The sequence below is a fragment of the Synchiropus splendidus genome, chromosome 13 (assembly GCF_027744825.2).
Source record: "Synchiropus splendidus isolate RoL2022-P1 chromosome 13, RoL_Sspl_1.0, whole genome shotgun sequence".
Classification (NCBI taxonomy): Eukaryota; Metazoa; Chordata; class Actinopteri; order Syngnathiformes; family Callionymidae; genus Synchiropus; species Synchiropus splendidus.
In genome coordinates this window covers 7,979,019-7,999,269 of record NC_071346.1, presented here as the reverse complement: position 1 = coordinate 7,999,269, position 20,251 = coordinate 7,979,019, and the positions used below count along the sequence as shown (strand labels likewise).

The window sequence follows — 20,251 nt, the reverse complement described above, 5'->3', positions numbered from 1 at the left end:
GCCGCTGTCTTACTGTACATCTCGTTTATAGGTATTAAAAGTAAAAAGGGCTCAATCGTTTATGATTTATTTATTCAGAATATGTCCCATTATAGGCTGCCTTAAATTAAAAAAAAGGTTCCCATCAATTTAAATCCACTCACTTTCATAAGACGAACTTGATTCACATTAATAATTCAACATAACATAAATTTAACAACGGGTCGCCGCAATTCCCTGACGGATCTCCGATGAAGAAGCAGCGCCATCTTGTGGCTAGTTCTTCAAGCACATAAAATCTCCATCTCTTTTAGTTTATCGCTATGGCAATAAGTTAGGGACTAGACGAACACAAGAAGCCAGTGTTTCCGCTTTTATTAACCGCCAGCAGGCAGATACAGTACATATTTAACCAAACGTGCGAGTAAAAGTTTCCTCTAGACATCATCCGACCTGGTGTGGTGTTAGTTCCTGCATCAGTTACACGCACGCATCATCGTGGTTCTACTTGTTGCTCTCCTACTTCATGATAAGGACAATCAGTGCTGCTTCCAAAAGCAATAGTAAAAGACATTTCATATCAATTAAATAAAGACAGATGCCAGGAAGGATCCCTTGAAGATTTTAAACGCTGTATAGAACCCAGTGGCAGATCACGACAGCAAACCATCTTACCTGATCCAAGTACTCTACTTTTCCCCTTAAACACTAAGAATTTAACATTTACAAAAGAGACAGGAAAAGGAGAAACTTAACAAAAATAAGAAAAAAAATTCCGATATTCAATTAGGCAGATGATAAAAAAAGGAAGATAAAATTGAAGTTGTGGGGGGAGGAGGATGACTCAACCCTCCTGGTCCAGGATTGCTTTCACTTTGTCAAACACCTGTGAACAAATTAAAAGTAGAGATGAATGAGAGGTAGAGCAGATAACAGTTTATAAACAGATCAAATAGCGTCATTCGCACATAATCATTTCAAGCTTGGCCGTCACAATGTATCATATGCGGTCCGCAGGAGCCCCCTAGTGGTCGTGTCTGCTAAACACAGGTTACAAAAAAGATGGTTTCAATTCAAATATTTATGTTTTTCAGATTAAAATGTTGATGTCTCCTATGTAAACTGAAATAAGAGTCCAAGTCCATAAATTTAACGCATTATTATTAACATCAATGTTTGAATTAAAAGACGATGCAAGCAGGAGGTTGTTCTTAGTGTTTGTTTTCACTGACCACGTCTGGAGCCGGCGAGGCGTCCACTCTCCGCACTTTGCCATCCTTCTCGTACAGCTCTATGATTGGTCGCGTCGACTGCAGATAGGTTTGAATCCTGCGTTGGAAACCGTGACTGGTTATTGGGGTCAAAAACCTCCCGGGACGGAAGTGACTTGAGAATTAGGTCATAACATCTTTGCAGGTATCCAACCAACGGCTAAATGGGTCAGAGATTTCCAAATGTGATCACATGCACCGATGTCTGTCGTCTCACGCAAACCCAGCGAGGAGCTGGCGCTACTGTACGTGGGGTGTGTGTACCTCTTCTCCAGGCTTTCTTTGTTGTCATCCGTGCGCCCGCTAACCTTGCCCCTCTCTAGGCACCGCTGCACACAGATCTGCAGAAAGAGGGCTTCAGTGTTAAAAAGTTCCAGGGTGCCTGTTGGGCAGCGCACCACGTACGTCACTGCTGCAGTCGAAGAAAAGCACAAACTTCACATCCGCTGAGTCCTTCATGACAGAGTTCCAGCCCTGAAGGTTGTCCTCATTACGGGGGAAGCCGTCTATGAGGAAACGGAACTTTGACTTGTCCATCTGCATGGTCTCTTCCATCGCCTGACAGAAACAAGCAAAGTGTTTTGGGTCAGATCCATTGGCTAGCAGCTCTGCACCACCCGTAAAATAGAATTTATTATCATTATTATTATTCAATAATCATTTAAGTGTCTTTTTTCACTGCAAACGGTTCTTTTTTAAGTAAAGCAATAACATATATATTTTATTTTGAAATAATCTCAATTAAAACCTATGATCAAAACATGAAAATAAAAACTATCATTTTTGCCATAGACCATTTGCTGCTGATTCTTTTGACCCGTGGAGTTTCTCCTAAATCTAGAGCAGAAAAAAACATTTCAGCTTGGCCGACATCCTTCTCTCATCAGTCATCATACGCTGTTTCCACACTACCAAAGTACACTGTTGATATGGAGAAGACTGTTCTTGCACAGGGCGAGGGGTTTACATAAGAGGCGGAAACACCTCATAAATAATTCCTTGGGATCAAGGACAAAATAAAAATGACCAAGACTACAAAACAAGCTGTGGTTTTGGCCTTTCCTTTCGATTAGAGAACCTTTTTGGACACTTTTCTGAGGGCCGAGGACAGGTGAAGCACAGCGCCCACCTTTTTGAGTAATCTGATGGTGATCTCCACTGGTACGATTTTGCCTTCTTTAATGTAGTTTGCAATGAGTTGTCCATCTTTGGATCCTGATCTGGCTCGCTCTTCCCTCAGAAGGTCTCCGGCAGACAGGTGAGTGTAGCTGTAATTCTGGAAGACAGAAGAACTAACGTTGATGCAGCGTAATCTTGTCAAACAAGCTTTCATGATGGAATTGAAGCATGAGGGAAAGAAAGCCTTTTCATGAGCATTTGAATAAGGAAAGAATGGGTTCTGTTGCTAGCGAGTTACAGAAGTGTCGCACTGCGTGGCAGGTCGTTCAGGCCGAACCAGCAGAGGAAACAAAGGGCAGCCAACGCCTTCCAGATTAGCAGGATGTTGCTTTTTCACCTGGATTGACGTTCAAAGAACAGCCCAACAACTACATTCCAAATCCGGCGCTGTGTGCTGCATTTACTTTCAACATTAGAAACTCAGCTCAGACGCAACCTACAAGGCAACAAACCTTGCAATAACAAAAGTAGCGGCATTTCACCCGGCTTAACCATCAACGGTACAATTCAATATTGGACAATAAGAGTCAAGTGCTCTGCCAAAATCTCTCTTATTTTATCAGCACAACTTATTAAAATTTCTACAGTTGACACATTTCATTGATGGAACACGGGCGGTTGTAGTTTTATAGAGCTATTTCTTTTTAAATAATAAAAAAACATCACATTACTGGAATACTAAATATTCATTTTTTTATTTCTTAATAGCATACATTTCATTGAAAGGCATTAGATGTACAGTTAAAAATGAGAGAGAAACTTTTTCTGTAAGTAATAATTGTAATGATGAGAATCATATACTTGTCTAGTGACGTGTCACACACACACGCGCGGGCACAATACGCACCGCCTGCGCCCATGTTTAACATCTGACGCGTACAATTCGCCCTCTGTTCCGCGTACTTTTGGATGCTTTACACTCGCTCACAGCCAACTTTTGCTCTTTTTGTGCCAAACAGAAATGAGTGACTGCACCAGCTTCGCGCACATTGAAAACGGATGAGTGAAAAAAATGTAAACTTCCGGTTCAGAATATGCGTAAAACAAATGCCAGAGCGTAACAAGCTGCTAACAAGCTAGCAGCTAATACACTGATTCATTGTGGAGGACACACGGGGGGCGCTCACATGACGATAAGACGATTTTAAAATGCATGTTTGAAAAGTTCGGCAACGTCTTTGGCGTTTGCGGTTTAGACTAATACAGAAAAAACGAGGATTTGGATGCACTTTTTTTAGAAGCATTGTGGCTTTACCTCCACGATCTTGGCGCACTGTGTCCCTTTGCCGGCGCCAGGCCCGCCGAGCACGAACACGACCTGCGGCATCTCCCTCGACGACATACTGTACAACACACTCGGCACCTTGAAGGAGACCTTCGAGAGCAGGCGGCCGATCATACACCAGCACCAGTCGCCACAGACGTAACTCGGCGGGGTGGAGACAACAAGCCTGACCGGTGGATGCGTGTCAGCCGAACGAGACGACACTACTTCCGCATTAAGGCTCGGCGACCAATCGCAAGGCGCGGAGATATGACGTAGGGTGGTGTTTTTTGTTTTTTTTTTCAATGCAGAGGTGACGCCTCTTCTCTGCTGCTTCAGCATCAGCACCTCTACAGAGCCGAACCGAGCCCGGAGAAAGATGCTCTTTAACCCGACAGAGCCACGACGCGGTTAGTGGAGAGTCGGCGCGGTGATGTCACGGTTCCTCCCGCTCCGCTGCCTCCATTCATCATGCACCATTCACGCGTCCCCAGGAACGGTCGCGTTCCACTAAGAACACCGCCGCTTTTGCCTCATCTTTTCAAAACTCCCCTGGCTTGATGGATCGCGTTTAACGTTTTGCCTTTCGGCTGCTCCGCGGAGGGAAAAGCAAAGCAACAAAAGGCTCCTTCGACGCACCTGGCTGCCTTGTCGCCTCCTGACATGACAGCTCAGCACCGGGAGCAGAGGAGCTGGACCAAGGGGCACCGACGTGCAGCCGGACATTTAGACTTCAGCAGGAAACGGGGAGCTGAGGAGCGGGACCAGCCCCGGGGAGGCCCGATTGCAGTTTGTGGGGACGAGCTCCAAGGGCAGTGCGGCAGTCAGCAGGCAGACCGGGGGGAGGAGGCTGCAGGGATCTGTGATGCTCCCCCTCTAGTCCCCGCTGCCGCCTCAAACCCACATGATAATCTGGGCATTCTCTCTTTTATGTGTTGCCTCGCGGAGGATGTGCCAGTCAGTCAGGTCTGCTCTTAAGGCGAGGGTGGAACCTAGCTGGAACTGATGTGCAGACTGGCCAGGTGTCATTTGCTCCCTTCTTATTTGCTCATCGTGTTGGTCGCCTGCACCATGGGCTGTCTACAGAGCATCGCGTGCAAGCCCCGCATCCGACGGGAGAACATTGTGGTGTATGAGGTGTCAGCCTCCATTGACCAGTGTCCCACCATCATCGAGGAGAACTCACCCATCGTGCTTCGGTACAAGACGCCTTACTTCAGGGCCTCAGCGGGGGTCGTGATGCCGCCCGTGCCCCGGAATGAAACATGGGTGGTGGGCTGGATCCAAGCCTGCACTCAGATGGAGTTCTACAACACATATGGTGATATTGGCATGTGCGTGTGCCGCCTGCATATTTGATTCCCATCCCACAAACAAGCCTCTCACAGACTCTTCTTCTCCTCTCAGGTCAAGTTGGGAGCTGCCCGAGCTGCGGGAGGGTCGAGTCAAAGCCATCAGTGACTCGGATGGGGTCAGCTACCCCTGGTACGGCAACACCACGGAGACGGTCACCCTGACCGGGCCCACATCGAAACCCTCCCGTTTGACGGTCAGCATGAACGACAACTTTTACCCCAGTGTGACCTGGGCGGTGCCCATCAGCAACAGCAACACGCCCATGCTGACACACATCACAAGAGACCAGAGCTTCATCACCTGGTTGGTGGCAATGAACTCCATCACCAAGGTAAAACAACACCTGAAATGTAGCGCTCATGATGACGTCAATAGTGTTTCAAAATACGCACATTCATCCTCACCATAATAATGTTTAACTACAGGATGTTGGTCTGGAGACGGCACATGTCAGGTGTTTAGGAGACAAAGTCAGAGAGGCTAGATGGAGATGGTTTGGACATGTACAGAGGAGAGAGAGCCAGTACATTGGTAGATGAAGATGTTGAGGTTGGAACTGGTAGGCAGAAGGTGGAGAGGAAGGTCAAAGAGGAGATTGATGGAGGTGGTGAAGGAGGACATGGAGAGAGAAGAGGAAGCAGAGGACAGGGTGAGATGGAAGAAGATGATCCGCTGTGACCACCCCTGAAGGGAGAAACTGAAAGGGAAATAAGAAAAAGAAGATGTTGGTCTGGAGACATCATCAGAATAAAATGAATAAATGAAAAAAGTTCATTGTCAAAATTTAAAAATGATTCAAAGACAGTCACACAATTCAAGTTACTCTTGTTTCAGGAGCGCATTGTGCTGCAGACGGTGCGGTGGCGGATGCGAGTGGACATTGACGTGGACCCAGATATGCCTCTTGGGTCTCGGGCTTCTCTTGTGGGTCGGACTTATCAGGAGCAGCCGCACATTCTCAACTACCAGGAGCCCATCCCTCCCAATGCGCTTGGGCGGCCAAACGCCAACGACGCACAAGTTCTTATGTGGAGGCCACGCAGAGGGGCACCACTAGTGGTCATTCCCCCCAAATAGCCGTGTGGAACAAAGCGACCATGAAGTTCTCCTGTGGTCATGGCGGCACAACGATCGATGCATCGCGGCTGTGATCAACCCCAGAACTACTAAGTCCAGCAGGATCAAGTGACCAAAGCTGCAGCAAATCTTGCTTTGTGAACTGAATTTGGATGCACCACGGGGATTTTAGCCGGCAATAAGACCCCCATACTGCACCCGTGTGAAGATCTGGTTGCATGAGATGAGATTGTAAGAGGCATAATGTCTTTTCACGGTGCTGAAGAGAAGCATTTGTTTTTATAAAACTGTTTGACGGTTGGTTCATGAACACTCCTGCAGGCCGGTGGCCCTCAGAGTTAAAGGATTTATTTAAATGCGGCAACTCTCTGCCACGATTAGATTAAAACCACCCGATTGTATTAAGATAAACAATATTTTTGCGGTAGTTCTTCCTCAAGCTCTGCTTCTTGTCGAAGGGTTTTTGCTAACTGTGCACTAAACATGATGCACCAACTTTATTGGGATGCAACTGACTGCATTTTTACTTGAGAGACAAAGACAATGGTCCGCCAGTGTCAGCTGCTTTGAAGGTTTTAAAGGCATGTAAATGTTGTGGAACAGATTTACACCCAGAGTTTACGGGAGGCTTGTCGATGGAATGAGGCCAAACTGTACTAAGTGTAAATTTAGAGTAGCTTTTATTCAGGCCGTTTTTTAAGTAGCCCGGCCAGGTTGCTTACTTTTTGATCAGGGATCAGATTGTACCCCTTTTGATTTCTACAGCATGGAATTAAAGAGACTGTGTTTGGATCTGGATAGGTGCCATTTTTTTGTACTACTTAACTTGTCGTTTTGTCAATGTCTCTTACATTGCCGTGTCTTTATAATGTGACACTGTAGTGTTCCTTGCCTGTCACTCCAGACAAACAAAGTCACGTGACTCATCCTCCATCTGCGCTTCTCTCCAGGTTCATGCTTCACCTTCCGATCTGCCTCCGTCCCACCCCTCCATGTCTGTCCACTCACAACTATGCAAAGAATGCAGTGGAGATGCGCGTCTCCTTGTTGAATGATGTTACTCCTATGTCAACGCCCGAAGAGGTTCAAATTGGTTTTAATAATTCAACGTGTCTGTCGCTCAATCGGACATCTGTTGCTATAGAGACGGGGTTGGTTTGTCGATCTACACTGCAACAAATGGTAAAAATATTCAAGTGTGTGTGAGAGACAGCGATAAAGGACACACACACACACACACAGCTTCTACTTATCATTCATTTCACTTTGAAGTCAAAAAGAGGATCAAGGAAAAGCAAATTGTTTCATCACAAAAGATGCATGAATTTATTCATCAGCTTCAACACAAAGACTGTCGTTTTTGCATTTAAAAAGCAGCCAAGCCTGTCCCTTTGAAATAAATACGAGTGCAAGCAGCGAGGTCAAAGCAGTCTTCCCTCATTTCTTATCAAAATAAAGACAATTCAACAGCTTGGAGTGGAAGAATCCCTCATGACGTCGAGGCAGTTCTCCGGTTCTCCACTAGATGGAGGCTCAGTTGAGTTAAATCGTATTAAATAACAGAAATAAAAACGACACATTTCAAAGATGAAATGTAAACCATAAGTGAGGCGATTGCTTTTTTCCCCCTGTGTTTCAGTCACACAAATCAAAAGTTGTGTGTTGACATGGGAAGTCTCCTCCAAGACATGAAGAAAATATTCAACACATCCCTCCCAGAGAAAAGTCAGCTCAGTCTTTTGCCGGAGTTTCTGAGTAACACTTCCACATTTGAGGCAGGTACCAAACAGGCTGCTGCTCTTCATCGATTCCACACACACACACACACTGCAGCAGACTCTTCCTTCTACACCTTGATGGTGCTGCTACTGGCAGGTTTCCGCTCGCAGCCGTACAGAAATGTAGCAGCTATCACCAGCACGGCTCCTAGAAAAAAATAGCTGACAGACAGACAGGTGGTCAAGAAGTGGGCGGGGCATGAACGATCCGCAGAGATGAAGAGAGGTGAGGAAGAAGGGTGGAATGCCGACTGACAGGGGGAGATCAGAATCAGTAGTGAGACCTGCCATGATGTTGTAGAGTCCACCACACAGGCATAAGAAGCAACTGCGTTTATAATAATATATCAGGTTTCCATTCATAACTTATATCTAGGGACTCAAGTTCTCTTCTTCTTACCTGGTTGGATCCAAGTCTTTCAAGAGAAAATATGAGATGACTGTTGATACGATGATGGACAAAGAGGTAGCGAATCCTTTGAGGATGTTGTCTGCATATTTGATGACCACGGCCACCACCAAGCCACCGAAGGCCTGCGCAGAGATGGTGACAGACAGGGTAAGAATTTTACACAGTGGACGGTATCTAGATGAGGTGGGTCAAACCTGTAAGACAACAACGATGAAGGTGATAGTGTTGTAGCCTTGAAACATTCCTGCCTGCTTCACACGCTCGCCGTCGTAGATGATCATACCGATGGAACCAAAAATAAAGCTGAATACTCCTGATGGGAGAAAGATTTCTGACACTTATGACGCTGCAGAGATAGACAGGAATAGATTCTCTTCAGAGTCATCATGAGTAAGTCACTGCTTTATAGGCCACGACACAACTTCATTACATTGTATCCGAGGGTCATATCTGATCAAAAATGTGCGGGACGAACTGACTTTTGTGAGAAACTGCCTGTCACATATTTGAAAGTACTTGTTCAGCTTCAGGCTACAACGGCACAAACTTGACCCTCAAAAATGTGTTTCCAGCAGAATTACTCAAAGCCATCTTTCTCAGTGTTTTTCAACCTTTTTTAAGCCGCCACACTCTTCGTTCATTGAAAAAAATCCAGAGGAAAACCACCAAATGTACCTGAGCCAAAGTGCAATTGTGCTTAGTCAAAAGTCCTGCTGAAAATCCCTTTTAATTTGGGAAAAAATGCAGCTTTTTTCCACACTTTTTACATGATATTTGTAGAAACAGATAATGAATTTGTTTAAACATGTCTTCAGAGAGGGGTGGGTTACACAGCAAAAGTATATCATAATTTATTTTATTCTTTTTATTTATTTATTTTAAATAACTGTTTTAATCTTATCACAATATTTTTGCATGATTTTATTGCAGTGTGGGGAATTACCAGACAAATCTTTTAACATAATTTGTCTCAGTTTCATAACAACAATGATTCGTTCTCTCTTCACATTTTGGAGCGCATTCCTTTGGTTCTGCATTAAGTTTTTCGCCAACTTTTAAACCATGACGCAAACTTTGCTAGTCCACGAGTGTCAATAAAGTTTTGAGCTGAGAAGTCATCTTAGCGTCTGCTCGCACTGCGGTGCAGACAGTCTTTGGCATCGACATGGAACGCTCCGTCATTCTGTAGTGGACATGTGCAGTCGAGTTAGAGGCGCATGTGGTTTAAAAATAATTGTGTGAGGAGTGCTCAACACAACAGCATAGATCTGTAGTGTATAGAAAGAATGTGACTGAATCCACGTGATTCCCTCACGTACGACCCACCTCTGTGAGGTGAAACTGGATGGGCACACCTGACCGTCGACACGCCGGTTGAAAACGCAGATCTATCTGATGCTGCCGACTCAGTACTACAACTTCTCTAAAATTGCACCAGTGTCTGGTTTTAAAATGGCAGTGGTGGCTACAAAAAGAGAGCAATGTTTGAGCTTCATTTCAGGGTCACCTGTCACTCACCCAGCTGAATATTCCGGACCCAAACACTCTGTTTAGTCTCCTTAAGGATTTTCTCAAAGTAAACCCCAGCAAAGCCGCTGGACAAACAGGCCATCAGCACGGCCATCAGACCCACAAACTGGACCCCGGCAGACAGGACCTTCTGCTCGGACTCTTGTCCAGACTCCGTGGGCCACTGTGGAAGAGAAAGAGAGCGATAGGTTTATAGTGGCTTCACTATTTTATGGTACTCACCTGGACGAGAGCGACCCCTGCCATCAGGAGCTTCAGGGAGAGCCACTGGTAGATGCCCAATTTCTTCCCCAACATGGAGACGGAGAACAGCGCAGTGGTGAGGATCTTTAACTGATACGTAACCTGCAGGGGAGACCAGTGTCTGGTTTACTACTCTTTGATAACTGGATTATCTTGTTGTGGATAAACATACTGCCATTAAAAATATGCAAATGCAATGGTAACTGTGGAGTCTGCAGCCAGACACCTCCACCAACAGCTTTAATAACGCTGCCATGACAAAAAAAATCCAGTGATATCAAGTGATCCACGGCAGTACTTGTGGCAGGGGGTGTTTTAGAAAAGATCAGGTTCCAGGAAAGCGGGTGAGAAAAAAAAGAAGCTTGTAGAACCTTGTTTGGTTCGTAATCTCACAAGAAAAGCAGGGAAAAAAAACAAATAAAACAGTTCATACAAAGTGCAAACTTAAAAAATATATTTCATTTCATGTGTGTGTCTCTCTGGTCTCCTCTCTGACTCTAATGTAGCAAGGAGAGAAACACCGAACCTGATAGGTGGCAGCATCCAGGTTGGATAATGCCACATACAGCAGGTTGTTCTGCAGCGTGTAGATTCCCGCAGGAACAGCCAGCTTCAGCGTCTCCTTCGGCTTGTTCACCATCTCCTCCTTCAGCACCTGGCTCATTGCCCGCACACTGAAATCTGCCCCAAGGCCAACAGCACATCATCAAACACATCAGTGGTGAAGGACCGAAGAGGACCGTCACTCACTGTTCTCCATCAAGACCAGAAAGGTGCACGCGACAATCTTCAGCACCTCGGCAAACACCACCGCCGAGGAGGCCAAGTATCGAGGGCCTTCCTCTTTCAGGGTGCGGGAGTATCGCATGGTGAGCACCAGCGAGGTGGTCTGGAACACCAGCACCACCAGAGACATGTACTTGAGCCGGTGTGCCGACACCATTGTGGCTGACTCTCCTGGAGAGGATATCAATGGAGCCTTCGGGGGGAGACAAGATAGAGAGAGTTAGAGGCAAGATTCCTATCATTTACAGGCAGGTGTCCACAAACAGGGCCATCTACAAGGTTGTTTGGGTGATGGCAGCCATAAAGGAGACAATGACGTGACGACACTTTGATGATGGAATGTTGGTCTGTCATTAGAAAGTTGTTGATGGCTCAGCCTCAGGGGGGCGTTTGTGTCGGCTCAGGTTTTCACACAAGCTTCCCTCGGGTCGCTGCGTTTTAGGACAATGATCATGACCAGAGGAATCTATAAACAATTCCAGGAGATCCAGCACCTTTTTAAAAATAAAATAAATAAATCATTTTTTAAAGCTTCGTTCCATGAGTTCCAAGAGAGACCACGAGATCATACAGATTTTCTAATCCATTACCCCACCTTTGTTTGTCTGTCTTTAAACGTCGCCTTATAGCTCACCACAAATACTGACACAAAGCTAAAGCCATTTGTCAACACAGTTCTGCATGTGTTGAAAACAGGTTACCAGACTCAGAACTTCAACATCACCAATTTCCAAAGACGTACAATCTTCCCTCCTTACTTTTGTCGTCCCAGGCGAGCTCATACTCATCTCCAGTCGCTGTCTTTTTTTTTAGGGGGGGTTGAAATTGCTTGACGGTCAAACCATTTGCTGCTTTGAAATGGACTTGGACCGGAAGTAACAGTCCTTTCTAACACAGGTGAGTTAAGTATTAACTTCTTTACAGCGACCTAGTCGCCAACAAACCTATGGAATTCTCCAGTTTTATTCAGATTCTTGTTATCCTCAGAAGTCAACTATTAATCGACCAGTTCATCACAGACGGACACAATATTATCGACTAAGCTGAAGAAAGCAAGAGTATAGCAAGCTAGAAAGTGTGAACTGGAGGAGGGGTGTGTTCAACACACTGACCTCCTTATGCCGTGGCTCTGCTGAGCAGTGGGCAGAAACAGCACAATCCCCCTCTGTTTGAGGGAGCGGGTCCTTCAACACACCCACGCTCTTTTAACCATCGAGGTTTCCCTCCGCGGCTGACTATCTCCAGAGAAGCACTTATCAAGGCCGCGTTTCTCTTGCATGCCTGAAGTAGCGTCACAATAGCCTGTCTGCCGAGATTTGAAAGCTATTGTGACGGACCTAAAGAGAGTGAGGATCACTTTCCAAGGATTAGATTACAGTAAACAAAAACACTGATGGAGGTGGAGCTAGTTTATATATATATATATATATATAAACAGGTGTGCATCACGCCCTTGTTAATCCTTCCATCACCCCAGTCGGAGCCTAGAATGTATATGTTTAGTCATCCTTTATTTCCTTCATCTGACCCAAACATTGGTCTGTTTACTTCCCTCTTCCAGCCAAACTATTGCTTTTCATATCTATCTAGCTCATAGAAACGCCTTACTCCTTTACATCCTGCATTTGCAGTATTTTCCTTCTTTAATACTTTGTTTCCCTTCCATCTTCCATCACACTTCTTTACTGGCAGTGACACTTCAGCATGTACCTACCATCCTACCTGTTGCCTCCAGCTCCCTTCCTCCCATTTCACCCTCTTACCATTTCACACCGGAAACAGCCTCCGCTTGTCTTTGCTACAGTCTTTTTCTGACACTATCTTTCTGGTTTTCTCACCGTTCAAGTATTTGTCACCACATACACCCTTCACTACATGGTGACCTTTATTCCTTCCTACGACTGAGGCGACTGTTAAGAGACGGCGCAACACCGGTGTCACTCCGCTGATCGTCCCATGCGAGGAGGGTAGAGAGCCGTCATCACTTCCTCTGAGCGGCCGCATCTGTAAATCTCCATCCCGCTTACCTGTGGGCTGACGTGGTGCAGCGGAGAAGTTCATTCGCCGGACACAAGTCGAGCTCCGACGCTTCTCAATCGGAGAATCCCCTCACGTGTCAAGCGCCTCACCTCACCAGCCTCACATTTGGGGCATGAACCGTGGCACTGGTTGAGTTACGGCTGAGAACTTCTCTGGTGTCTTGGGTCGGAAAGTTGCCTCCCCCACGAACCAGGACGAAATGGCTTTACGAGTGACTGAGGACACCTGCTGGACGGATTTATAACGCATCGATTATATTATTATAGGGTGAAATCCGCATCTTTTTTATTGTTTTTTTTTTCACGCTGAATTTTCAAGCTCTGCTTTCAGCATTTTATTTTAATTTGTTTTATTTTATTTCACAGCAATATTGACTCAAATGACTATTGTATCTGCTCTGTTTGGTATTTGTACAGCCGCCCGGTTGATTGATGTCTATCTAAATTGTCCGTGAATGTGTAAGCAATTCTGAGTACACACCTGCAATGACCTTTCCTATTTAACCGGGATGAAACTGGATTAAATGAACATTGGCTACTGAGGTTACCAGTCTTCCCTAGTCTTCCGCATGACTGTCAACATCTCCTGTATTTTCTCAGCATGGACTCATGAGATAGTGTTTCAGAGTAACTATTTTTATCGCTGCTTTCAATGTCATTCTTTTTTACAGGTGTGAAAATGTATTAAGTAGTGGGCGAGTGGCCGGAAATGACCAGGACTGATTCATATTAGAAAGAATTGAATGGATTAAAAAGACAAGATCAATGGAGTTGGACAAGCGGCCTTCTGTACATGGTACGTTTGCTGTGAAAGTGCACAGCTGCTGGCCCAGTAACTAGTCATGACTGTTACTGAACTGGCCCAATGGTTTGAACCAAGAGCTGCTTCATCATCTCTGCTGCTGGTGCCTGAGCTACTCTTTGCCACAAGCATCTTTGTGCCCTTTTATTCTCTCAGTCTGTCCATTATTCATCTCCTTTTGACTTTGAACAAAGAGGGAGATGTCTTTTTAATGGCAAAATATGGGATATTTTTAGACATTTGTGTACGTTTGACTTTCGGATCATCATAAACGCTAACATTAGAAATGCTGCAATACAGTCTTGAACTGCTCTTAAAACTTATGCATACAGTGCAGTGAAATTAGCTGGTAAACTGTACAGTTAAGTGCTGTACTGGCATTTGAGTAGAGGTTGTGTTGCCAATGCAAATGTTGCTAACTTGTGTGGGGACATTCATTCTTAAAGTTTAATGACATTTCATTTTGATATGAAGGAGACAGCCCTCAAATTTGCATCTCACTAGCTTGGATTTTCTCTGCGTTCACTTTGTTTCAGCAAAAGTGCAGTGGATTAAATATGGTGCGGTGACAGGTCCAGTGAAACTAAAGAATGAGGTGAGGTCAGAGGTGTGATGAATCTCACGGCGCGGCATCAGCACTGCTGCCGGGCTGAGCTGTCTCTGTGTCTTCCTTCTGAGTGCTGGCGCCGGAATCGGTTTCCCTCTCCACTTTTTTGCAGCACTTTTTCTCTGAGAACTTTTCATAGATGAATATGATGCCGTGGCAGTCGATCTCCCTCAAGGTTTGGACGAAGCAGGAGAACACTCGGTCTTCGCCGCAGTTGTTCTGGCAGATGACTGAAGTGAGTTTGTAGGATAACTTCTCCTTCCCAATGAGGATTTTAATGACTTTGGATGGTTTCACTTCATTGGTGTGCATCAGTCCGTCCTCAGACACGCGAGGGAGGTACACGGTCAAAACATCCGGGCAGGTGAAATAGGTCATTCCTGCTAACTGCAAGCCACAGTCCACGCATTTTTCCGGGACAACTTCGACCTTCCCTCCAGAGCTTTCGCCGCTGGCTGCGCTGCTTTGACTCAATGGCAAATTCAAAAAGTAAATGTTCCCCAACCCTGTGGTGATGTCTGAGAAATAATCGCAATTTCTGCATCGACCTATGTCTTTTCTCGCAGCGGTAGTTTGGACCCCGCAGTCGTTCAGCCAACAGAGCAAAGGTCCGATCAAGTCCAGCGGATGGTTCTTCTCTCCGACCTGCAGCGTTGGCAGTCTCTGGGCCAGTTCATTCAAAAGCTCCTGCAGCTCCTGAGAGCAAATGTTCCATGTCGGGTTCTGCAGCGCGGTTGAGAATGCCTTGGCAAATTTGGGGGGCATCAAGGATTTTTTGGCGAGAGACGTCGGGGGGAGGTCTCGCAGTTTTTGATTCACCACCTCAACGTTACTGATGGCTTGCAAAGTGGCATTCAGCCAGCTGTTCTCCCAGCAGGAGTGGCCGCTGATGGACTGTCTGAAGGACTCATGGCCGGGTGCTTGGGTGTTTGTGACTTCTAGAGGACGCAGTGTGTCTGCAGGAGGAGCGTCCTCATTCTCTGCTGAGGCTAAGAGGGTCTTGATCAGCCTCACAGTCTTGGTCACTAAAATGCTCAGCGCTAAACATAAAAGTAGACCCAGCATGTATCTGCGAGCGCCTCCCAAACCCCACCGTGCCAGAGAATATGTGAACGCGCCGCAGTGAAAGCCACTGCCTTATATAGACGAGAAGAGATTGATGTGACGTCATTACGTTGCGCCAAGCATGTGATAATGACGTGATAAAGCGACATGGCGGCGCGGCGCTCTGCGTCTCTTCTGTTTAGAAGAGGTACTGAAGCAACTTTTCGGGATCCACAACTTCTGACAACGGATGACAGCGCTACACCTTGACGTTCCTGCACGACTTGTGATAACTGCCGTTCGATATTTAGCTTCTTTTTGGCCACTTGTGCTAGCATGCTAGTTGGTTAGCCCTTGTTGACAAGTAAACTCAAGGTGCATTTGAGGACCGACCTTTACACCGTAAATATATCCACAACTATACACTGTTGTGAATATATTTAATATTTATTGATATATATTCGGGTTCATCGAGTGCATACGTTTTCTTCGTGGTCTGTATTTAATCCGTTAACACGAGATCAGCAAGCTTCATTCGGTGTTGACCTTTTACTCTGACTTTGATTTTTTTTGTCATTATTCCATTATATTTCCTTAATATTTATTTGATTGCACTCTCAAATATTTTTGTGCATGCCATTCGTTCTTTGTGTATAGGTGTTGGTGGTCTCCTGAAGAAAGGGTGTAGCCTTCCAAACTCAACGTTACTATATCAGCGACATCGGTGTTACTTCTGGGGGAAGTGGATAAATAGCACTTCTCCTCATGTGGTTCGACCAGCTACAGTTAGACCTGCTTACCCGGTACCCAAGGTACAAATAAACAATTAAGGCTTGTTGCAGAATCTGTGGCCTTGGTGTTAATAACTCTTCTGTTGACTGTAGCATATTGTGAAACCAGGTTATGTCGGTACTGGTGTGGTCCCAGAATGGCCAGACTACATTGAGATCAAGGACCAGGAGCAGGTTGATGGCCTCGCCAGAGCCTGTCAACTTGCCCGACATGTACTGCTGCTCGCTGGAAGCAGTCTGAAAGTAAGAAGTACGAAGCAGTTGTATCTGATGAAGCACACTAAACGTTTATCTTCTGTTTCCAGGTTGGTATGACGACCGATGAAATAGATTTCATTGTACATCAGGAGACAATCAAGCACAGCGCTTATCCATCCCCTCTGAGATACGGTGGCTTCCCAAAATCCGTGTGCACATCTGTGAACAATGTTGTTTGTCATGGTATCCCAGACAGGTGATGAAATCTAAATGGCAAAGCGACGTTTTGCTCCGATCATAGAGTCAATGAGGCTTCTCCTTATTTGCAGTCGGCAACTCCAGGACGGCGACATCATCAATGTTGATGTCACTGTAAGTTAAGAGAAAAGAAGTCAAAGCAACATTAGCACAGACTGATTCAATCCTCTTCCTGTGTTAGGTGTATTTGGATGGTTACCATGGTGACACTTCAGAAACGTTCCTTATTGGCCAAGTGGATGACGTTGGGAGGCAACTGGTGGAAACGGCTCAGCGCTGCCGGGATGAGGCCATTGCTGTTTGTGAACCAGGAGCACCGCTCAGCGTAATAGGAAACACTATCAGGTAAACACAACCAACTCCTGTGTTACATTTCCAGGCTCTATTTTTGACAACAAATATGTTCTGCAGTGAAATAGCTAACGCTAGCGGGTTCCAAATATGTCCCTATTTTATTGGACATGGAATCGGCTCCCACTTTCACTGCCATCCTGAGATTTGGCACCATGGTGAGTTCCACGTGTCTTAAAATCTCAACATAAAAATGTGTAGTTGAATTTTGGTTTGGACAGATTCCATTTGTCTTGTGTTCCCTTGCAGCAAATGACAACAACATGACTATGGAGGAAGGGATGGCATTTACAATAGGTAAAAACAAGTCTACATATTTATGAAATGGAAGTGGCTACATCCTCTAGTTTTCACAGAACCTATACTGATGGAGGGCTCACCTGAGTTCAGAATCTTGAGGGACAAGTGGACTGCCGTGTCAGCAGACGATAAAAGGTACTGTGGAGCCGACCAACTAATCTCAACACAGTCACTTATGTCCTCTAAGTTCAATTCTCTTCTTTCCTTCAGATCTGCTCAGTTTGAGCACACCGTAGTCATCACAGCTGACGGTGTGGAGATTCTCACCAAACTTCCAGAAGAGAACGATCGGTGACCTGAAAGTTCACATAGACACCTGTCTCTCACTTGCTGAGGCTACAACATGAACCTCAACCACTGTGGTTTTATTTATGGCAACCATGCACTGCAATTGTCTACTGTTTATAAAAAGAAATGTGGCATATTTTGTAAATATTGAATAAAATAGTGTTATTTCTGAGGTAGTTTCTGTTTGCTTTAGGGAGAAAATATTTTTTGCCGACATATATGACATATAACAATTAAGTGGACGTGTAAAAGTAAATGTGATGCAGTTTTGATCTAGCCTGTCTAGTTTTTTTAGCCACAAAATACTATGAATTAATGGTAGAAAAGTGCCAATGTAATGTACCACATAGGGTTGCCAACAAAAAAACGAATAAAACAAACAATACAGGCCATATTTAATCAACTTTAACCTACTATGAAGTCGAAGATGTCCAAGATATGTCACTTTTTCTCCATCAACCGCCCTCATACAAAGCTGAAAAAGTACCCAAACGAATGAGGGTGAATGTCCAACAAACATAGGGAAGTAATGATATAGTCCGCTAGATGTCAGCAGAGGCCGTTTCTAACGTCAATGTCCCGCGTCCCCAACCACAATATAGGCCTTAATAACATTTTGTTTTTCAGTTGAAGACGTTCAATAGCTTTTTAAGTGACCATGCAAAAGTAATTTTATGTAAATAGGTTATGATTTTAAGATTCAGTTAAGAACTGAATATTCCATGTCATTTTAGCGACTTTAGAACGACATTTTAAAATGACTTGAGTGTTTGCTTTGACATAATATACATGGCTTATGATGATTTATTTGAAACGGCTACTATTTTCAGTATGACTGACTGGTTGTGCACTGACTGACAATTGGAATCGTGGACACGGGCCATCTGGCGGGCGGGTGTCCGCTCCCTCCTATTGTGCCCATTGCCAATCAAAAGGGTGCGGCAGGAGCATATAGCAAATAAGGGAGGGTCATGTCCAGTCAGCAGTGATGCACACCTTAATACGTTTTTCTTTCTTAATTACCGGAGAATTCTGTCAGCACTCACTTGGGGGGGAGGAGGGGGATCTTGGGAGGAGTGAGGGTGGGTAAGAGTATAGGATTTCAGGAGAAGAAGGGAGTGGCAGGTTGATGTTCAGCTAAAAAGTCTTGGTCTTTTTCTGCATGTTGGGGCTTATTTTTGCTTCACCTTCCTCACCTGGGAGCCTCTGAAATCTTTTGGATGAGATATTGTATGGCGTTATTGAAGAAACATGAATTATTTTAACCCTGTTCCCCACTATTTTCATCACTCATCTCCCACCTATGTTGATAATTCCTCACGATTCTTCCAAACACACATTCCAGATCGCTGCCAGCAAACGGGAGCCTCCCTGTCATATCTCGCACTTACCTGAGAGGCAGCGCAGCGATCCACGCTGACAAAGCAGGGTGTGATTTTGACATGTGTGGGCAGGTACGGACCATCGCCTCTGAAAATGTGCTGAGTTTAAATGAGTAACTTATTTAAGACACTTGAATCATGGAACATGAAGAACATTTCAGATTGTTTCCGAAGTGCTCACCAAGGAGGGCGAGTGGCTACAGGCTGAGACGACACACGCAACGTGATACACAAGTCAAACCAGTGTCAGTAGACTCAGACTCTGTTGTTTAAAATCATGGATGAGTCAAGCGACTTGTAGGGTTCAGCTATGGGAGACCAACGTTTGAGGTCTGCATGGTGCATATATTCGCTTTAGAATGTGGCGTCAGAGGTGGGATTGTTCCTTTAAGCCACTGGAATAAATGCTTGTGTACTGCATGAGTACACCAGGATCGAGGTCCCTCTCCTGCTGATTGACATTTACTAGTTGGAGGCTTCAGCCTCCATTTAACAGCCATGTTTACAGGAGTGACTCGGCCCTGGACCACAGGTTAGCCACCGTGGCTTTGCTGCCTTGATCCCTGGGTGTGGTCATGAGGCTGCAGTGTCTTTTGAGCCCTCAAAACTCTCACTGATCTCATACAAAACAAGACCACCACAATAAGAGCAGTGGTGTGTGGTGTGTGTACAACACTGCAAAGTCTTTGATAATGGCTGTGGTCTTCCTCTGCTGTGGTCTTCCTTTGCTATGGTCTGGGACTCACAGACATACACTCACATAAGAGCGAGGTGCTTTTGTTTGACCACGCAAAAGCAGGTTTTTCAGCCTCATTCAATCACCTTGTTACAAACGCAATGGCTGATGAGAAACCTTGCCACTGTGAAACCAAACATTTATTTCATGTGGCCCCCAAGAGCTCAAATTTAAAAACTAGATGTCTGTAGGCTGAAGTGCCAGGGATTTGCTTGCCTGTCCAGGGTGTCCCTCATCTTTAGCCTGAGGCAGCTAGAAATGCACAGGAAAACAAAATGCTTATTATAGATACACTAAATGGTGGCTGTTTAATACATTTTTAATGGAATCTCATTGGTATCTTGTAACCTTAATGTAAATAGCTTTTGTCCTCTACACCTCCCTGGGGCTGGTGTCTTTGTGAAAGACACCTGATTCATCCCTCCTCTTTAGAGTGATGAGATTATGTTTCATGCAAAAGCGAGGTGAACACAGAGACAGAGAGAAAGCAGAGGTGAGACTCTAGGACTGAGATGGCCAGAGTGCGGCCCGGGGGCCACATGCAGCCCTTTGCCTGTATTTATATGGCCCGGTGGAAGTC

The 20,251-nt window shown here is 45.2% G+C and overlaps 4 protein-coding genes across 8 annotated transcripts; 2 read left to right on the top strand and 2 right to left on the bottom strand.

The window, feature by feature from the left end:
* Nucleotides 1-339: 339 nt before the first annotated feature.
* On the bottom strand, nt 340-3,928 carry cmpk (cytidylate kinase). The gene is made up of 6 exons (XM_053883612.1): nt 3,685-3,928; nt 2,380-2,526; nt 1,656-1,808; nt 1,515-1,591; nt 1,212-1,308; nt 340-865 (listed from the first exon to the last, which is right to left on the bottom strand). The coding sequence occupies exons 1-6, from the start codon at nt 3,826-3,828 to the stop codon at nt 824-826; spliced, it is 660 nt and encodes a 219-aa protein (XP_053739587.1). The 5' UTR covers nt 3,829-3,928; the 3' UTR covers nt 340-823.
* Nucleotides 3,929-4,019: 91 nt separating this feature from the next.
* Nucleotides 4,020-7,525, top strand: fam78ba (family with sequence similarity 78 member Ba). Its single transcript, XM_053884175.1, has 3 exons — nt 4,020-5,027; nt 5,101-5,380; nt 5,884-7,525. Exons 1-3 carry the CDS (start codon nt 4,699-4,701, stop codon nt 6,124-6,126), a joined length of 852 nt encoding a protein of 283 aa, XP_053740150.1. The 5' UTR covers nt 4,020-4,698; the 3' UTR covers nt 6,127-7,525.
* Nucleotides 7,509-13,152, bottom strand: LOC128769983 (UDP-N-acetylglucosamine transporter-like). Of its 2 annotated transcripts, none has more exons than XM_053884174.1 (8): nt 12,903-13,152; nt 10,840-11,068; nt 10,616-10,770; nt 10,069-10,191; nt 9,835-10,009; nt 8,511-8,629; nt 8,305-8,438; nt 7,509-8,155 (listed from the first exon to the last, which is right to left on the bottom strand). In XM_053884174.1, exons 2-8 carry the CDS (start codon nt 11,030-11,032, stop codon nt 8,086-8,088), a joined length of 969 nt encoding a protein of 322 aa, XP_053740149.1. In that variant the 5' UTR covers nt 11,033-11,068; nt 12,903-13,152; the 3' UTR covers nt 7,509-8,085. The 2 variants fall into 2 exon arrangements, with proteins under 2 accessions (XP_053740149.1, XP_053740148.1); XM_053884173.1 differs by having other exon boundaries at nt 7,509-8,066.
* Nucleotides 13,153-15,488: 2,336 nt separating this feature from the next.
* Nucleotides 15,489-17,724, top strand: metap1d (methionyl aminopeptidase type 1D (mitochondrial)). Of its 4 annotated transcripts, none has more exons than XM_053883520.1 (10): nt 15,489-15,575; nt 16,025-16,179; nt 16,252-16,401; nt 16,464-16,612; nt 16,686-16,728; nt 16,796-16,959; nt 17,026-17,123; nt 17,215-17,262; nt 17,322-17,400; nt 17,476-17,724. In XM_053883520.1, the coding sequence occupies exons 1-10, from the start codon at nt 15,536-15,538 to the stop codon at nt 17,558-17,560; spliced, it is 1,011 nt and encodes a 336-aa protein (XP_053739495.1). In that variant the 5' UTR covers nt 15,489-15,535; the 3' UTR covers nt 17,561-17,724. The 4 variants fall into 4 exon arrangements, with proteins under 4 accessions (XP_053739495.1, XP_053739498.1, XP_053739497.1 ...); XM_053883523.1 differs by having other exon boundaries at nt 15,527-15,742; nt 16,268-16,401; XM_053883524.1 differs by having other exon boundaries at nt 15,531-15,653; nt 16,268-16,401.
* Nucleotides 17,725-20,251: the final 2,527 nt, after the last annotated feature.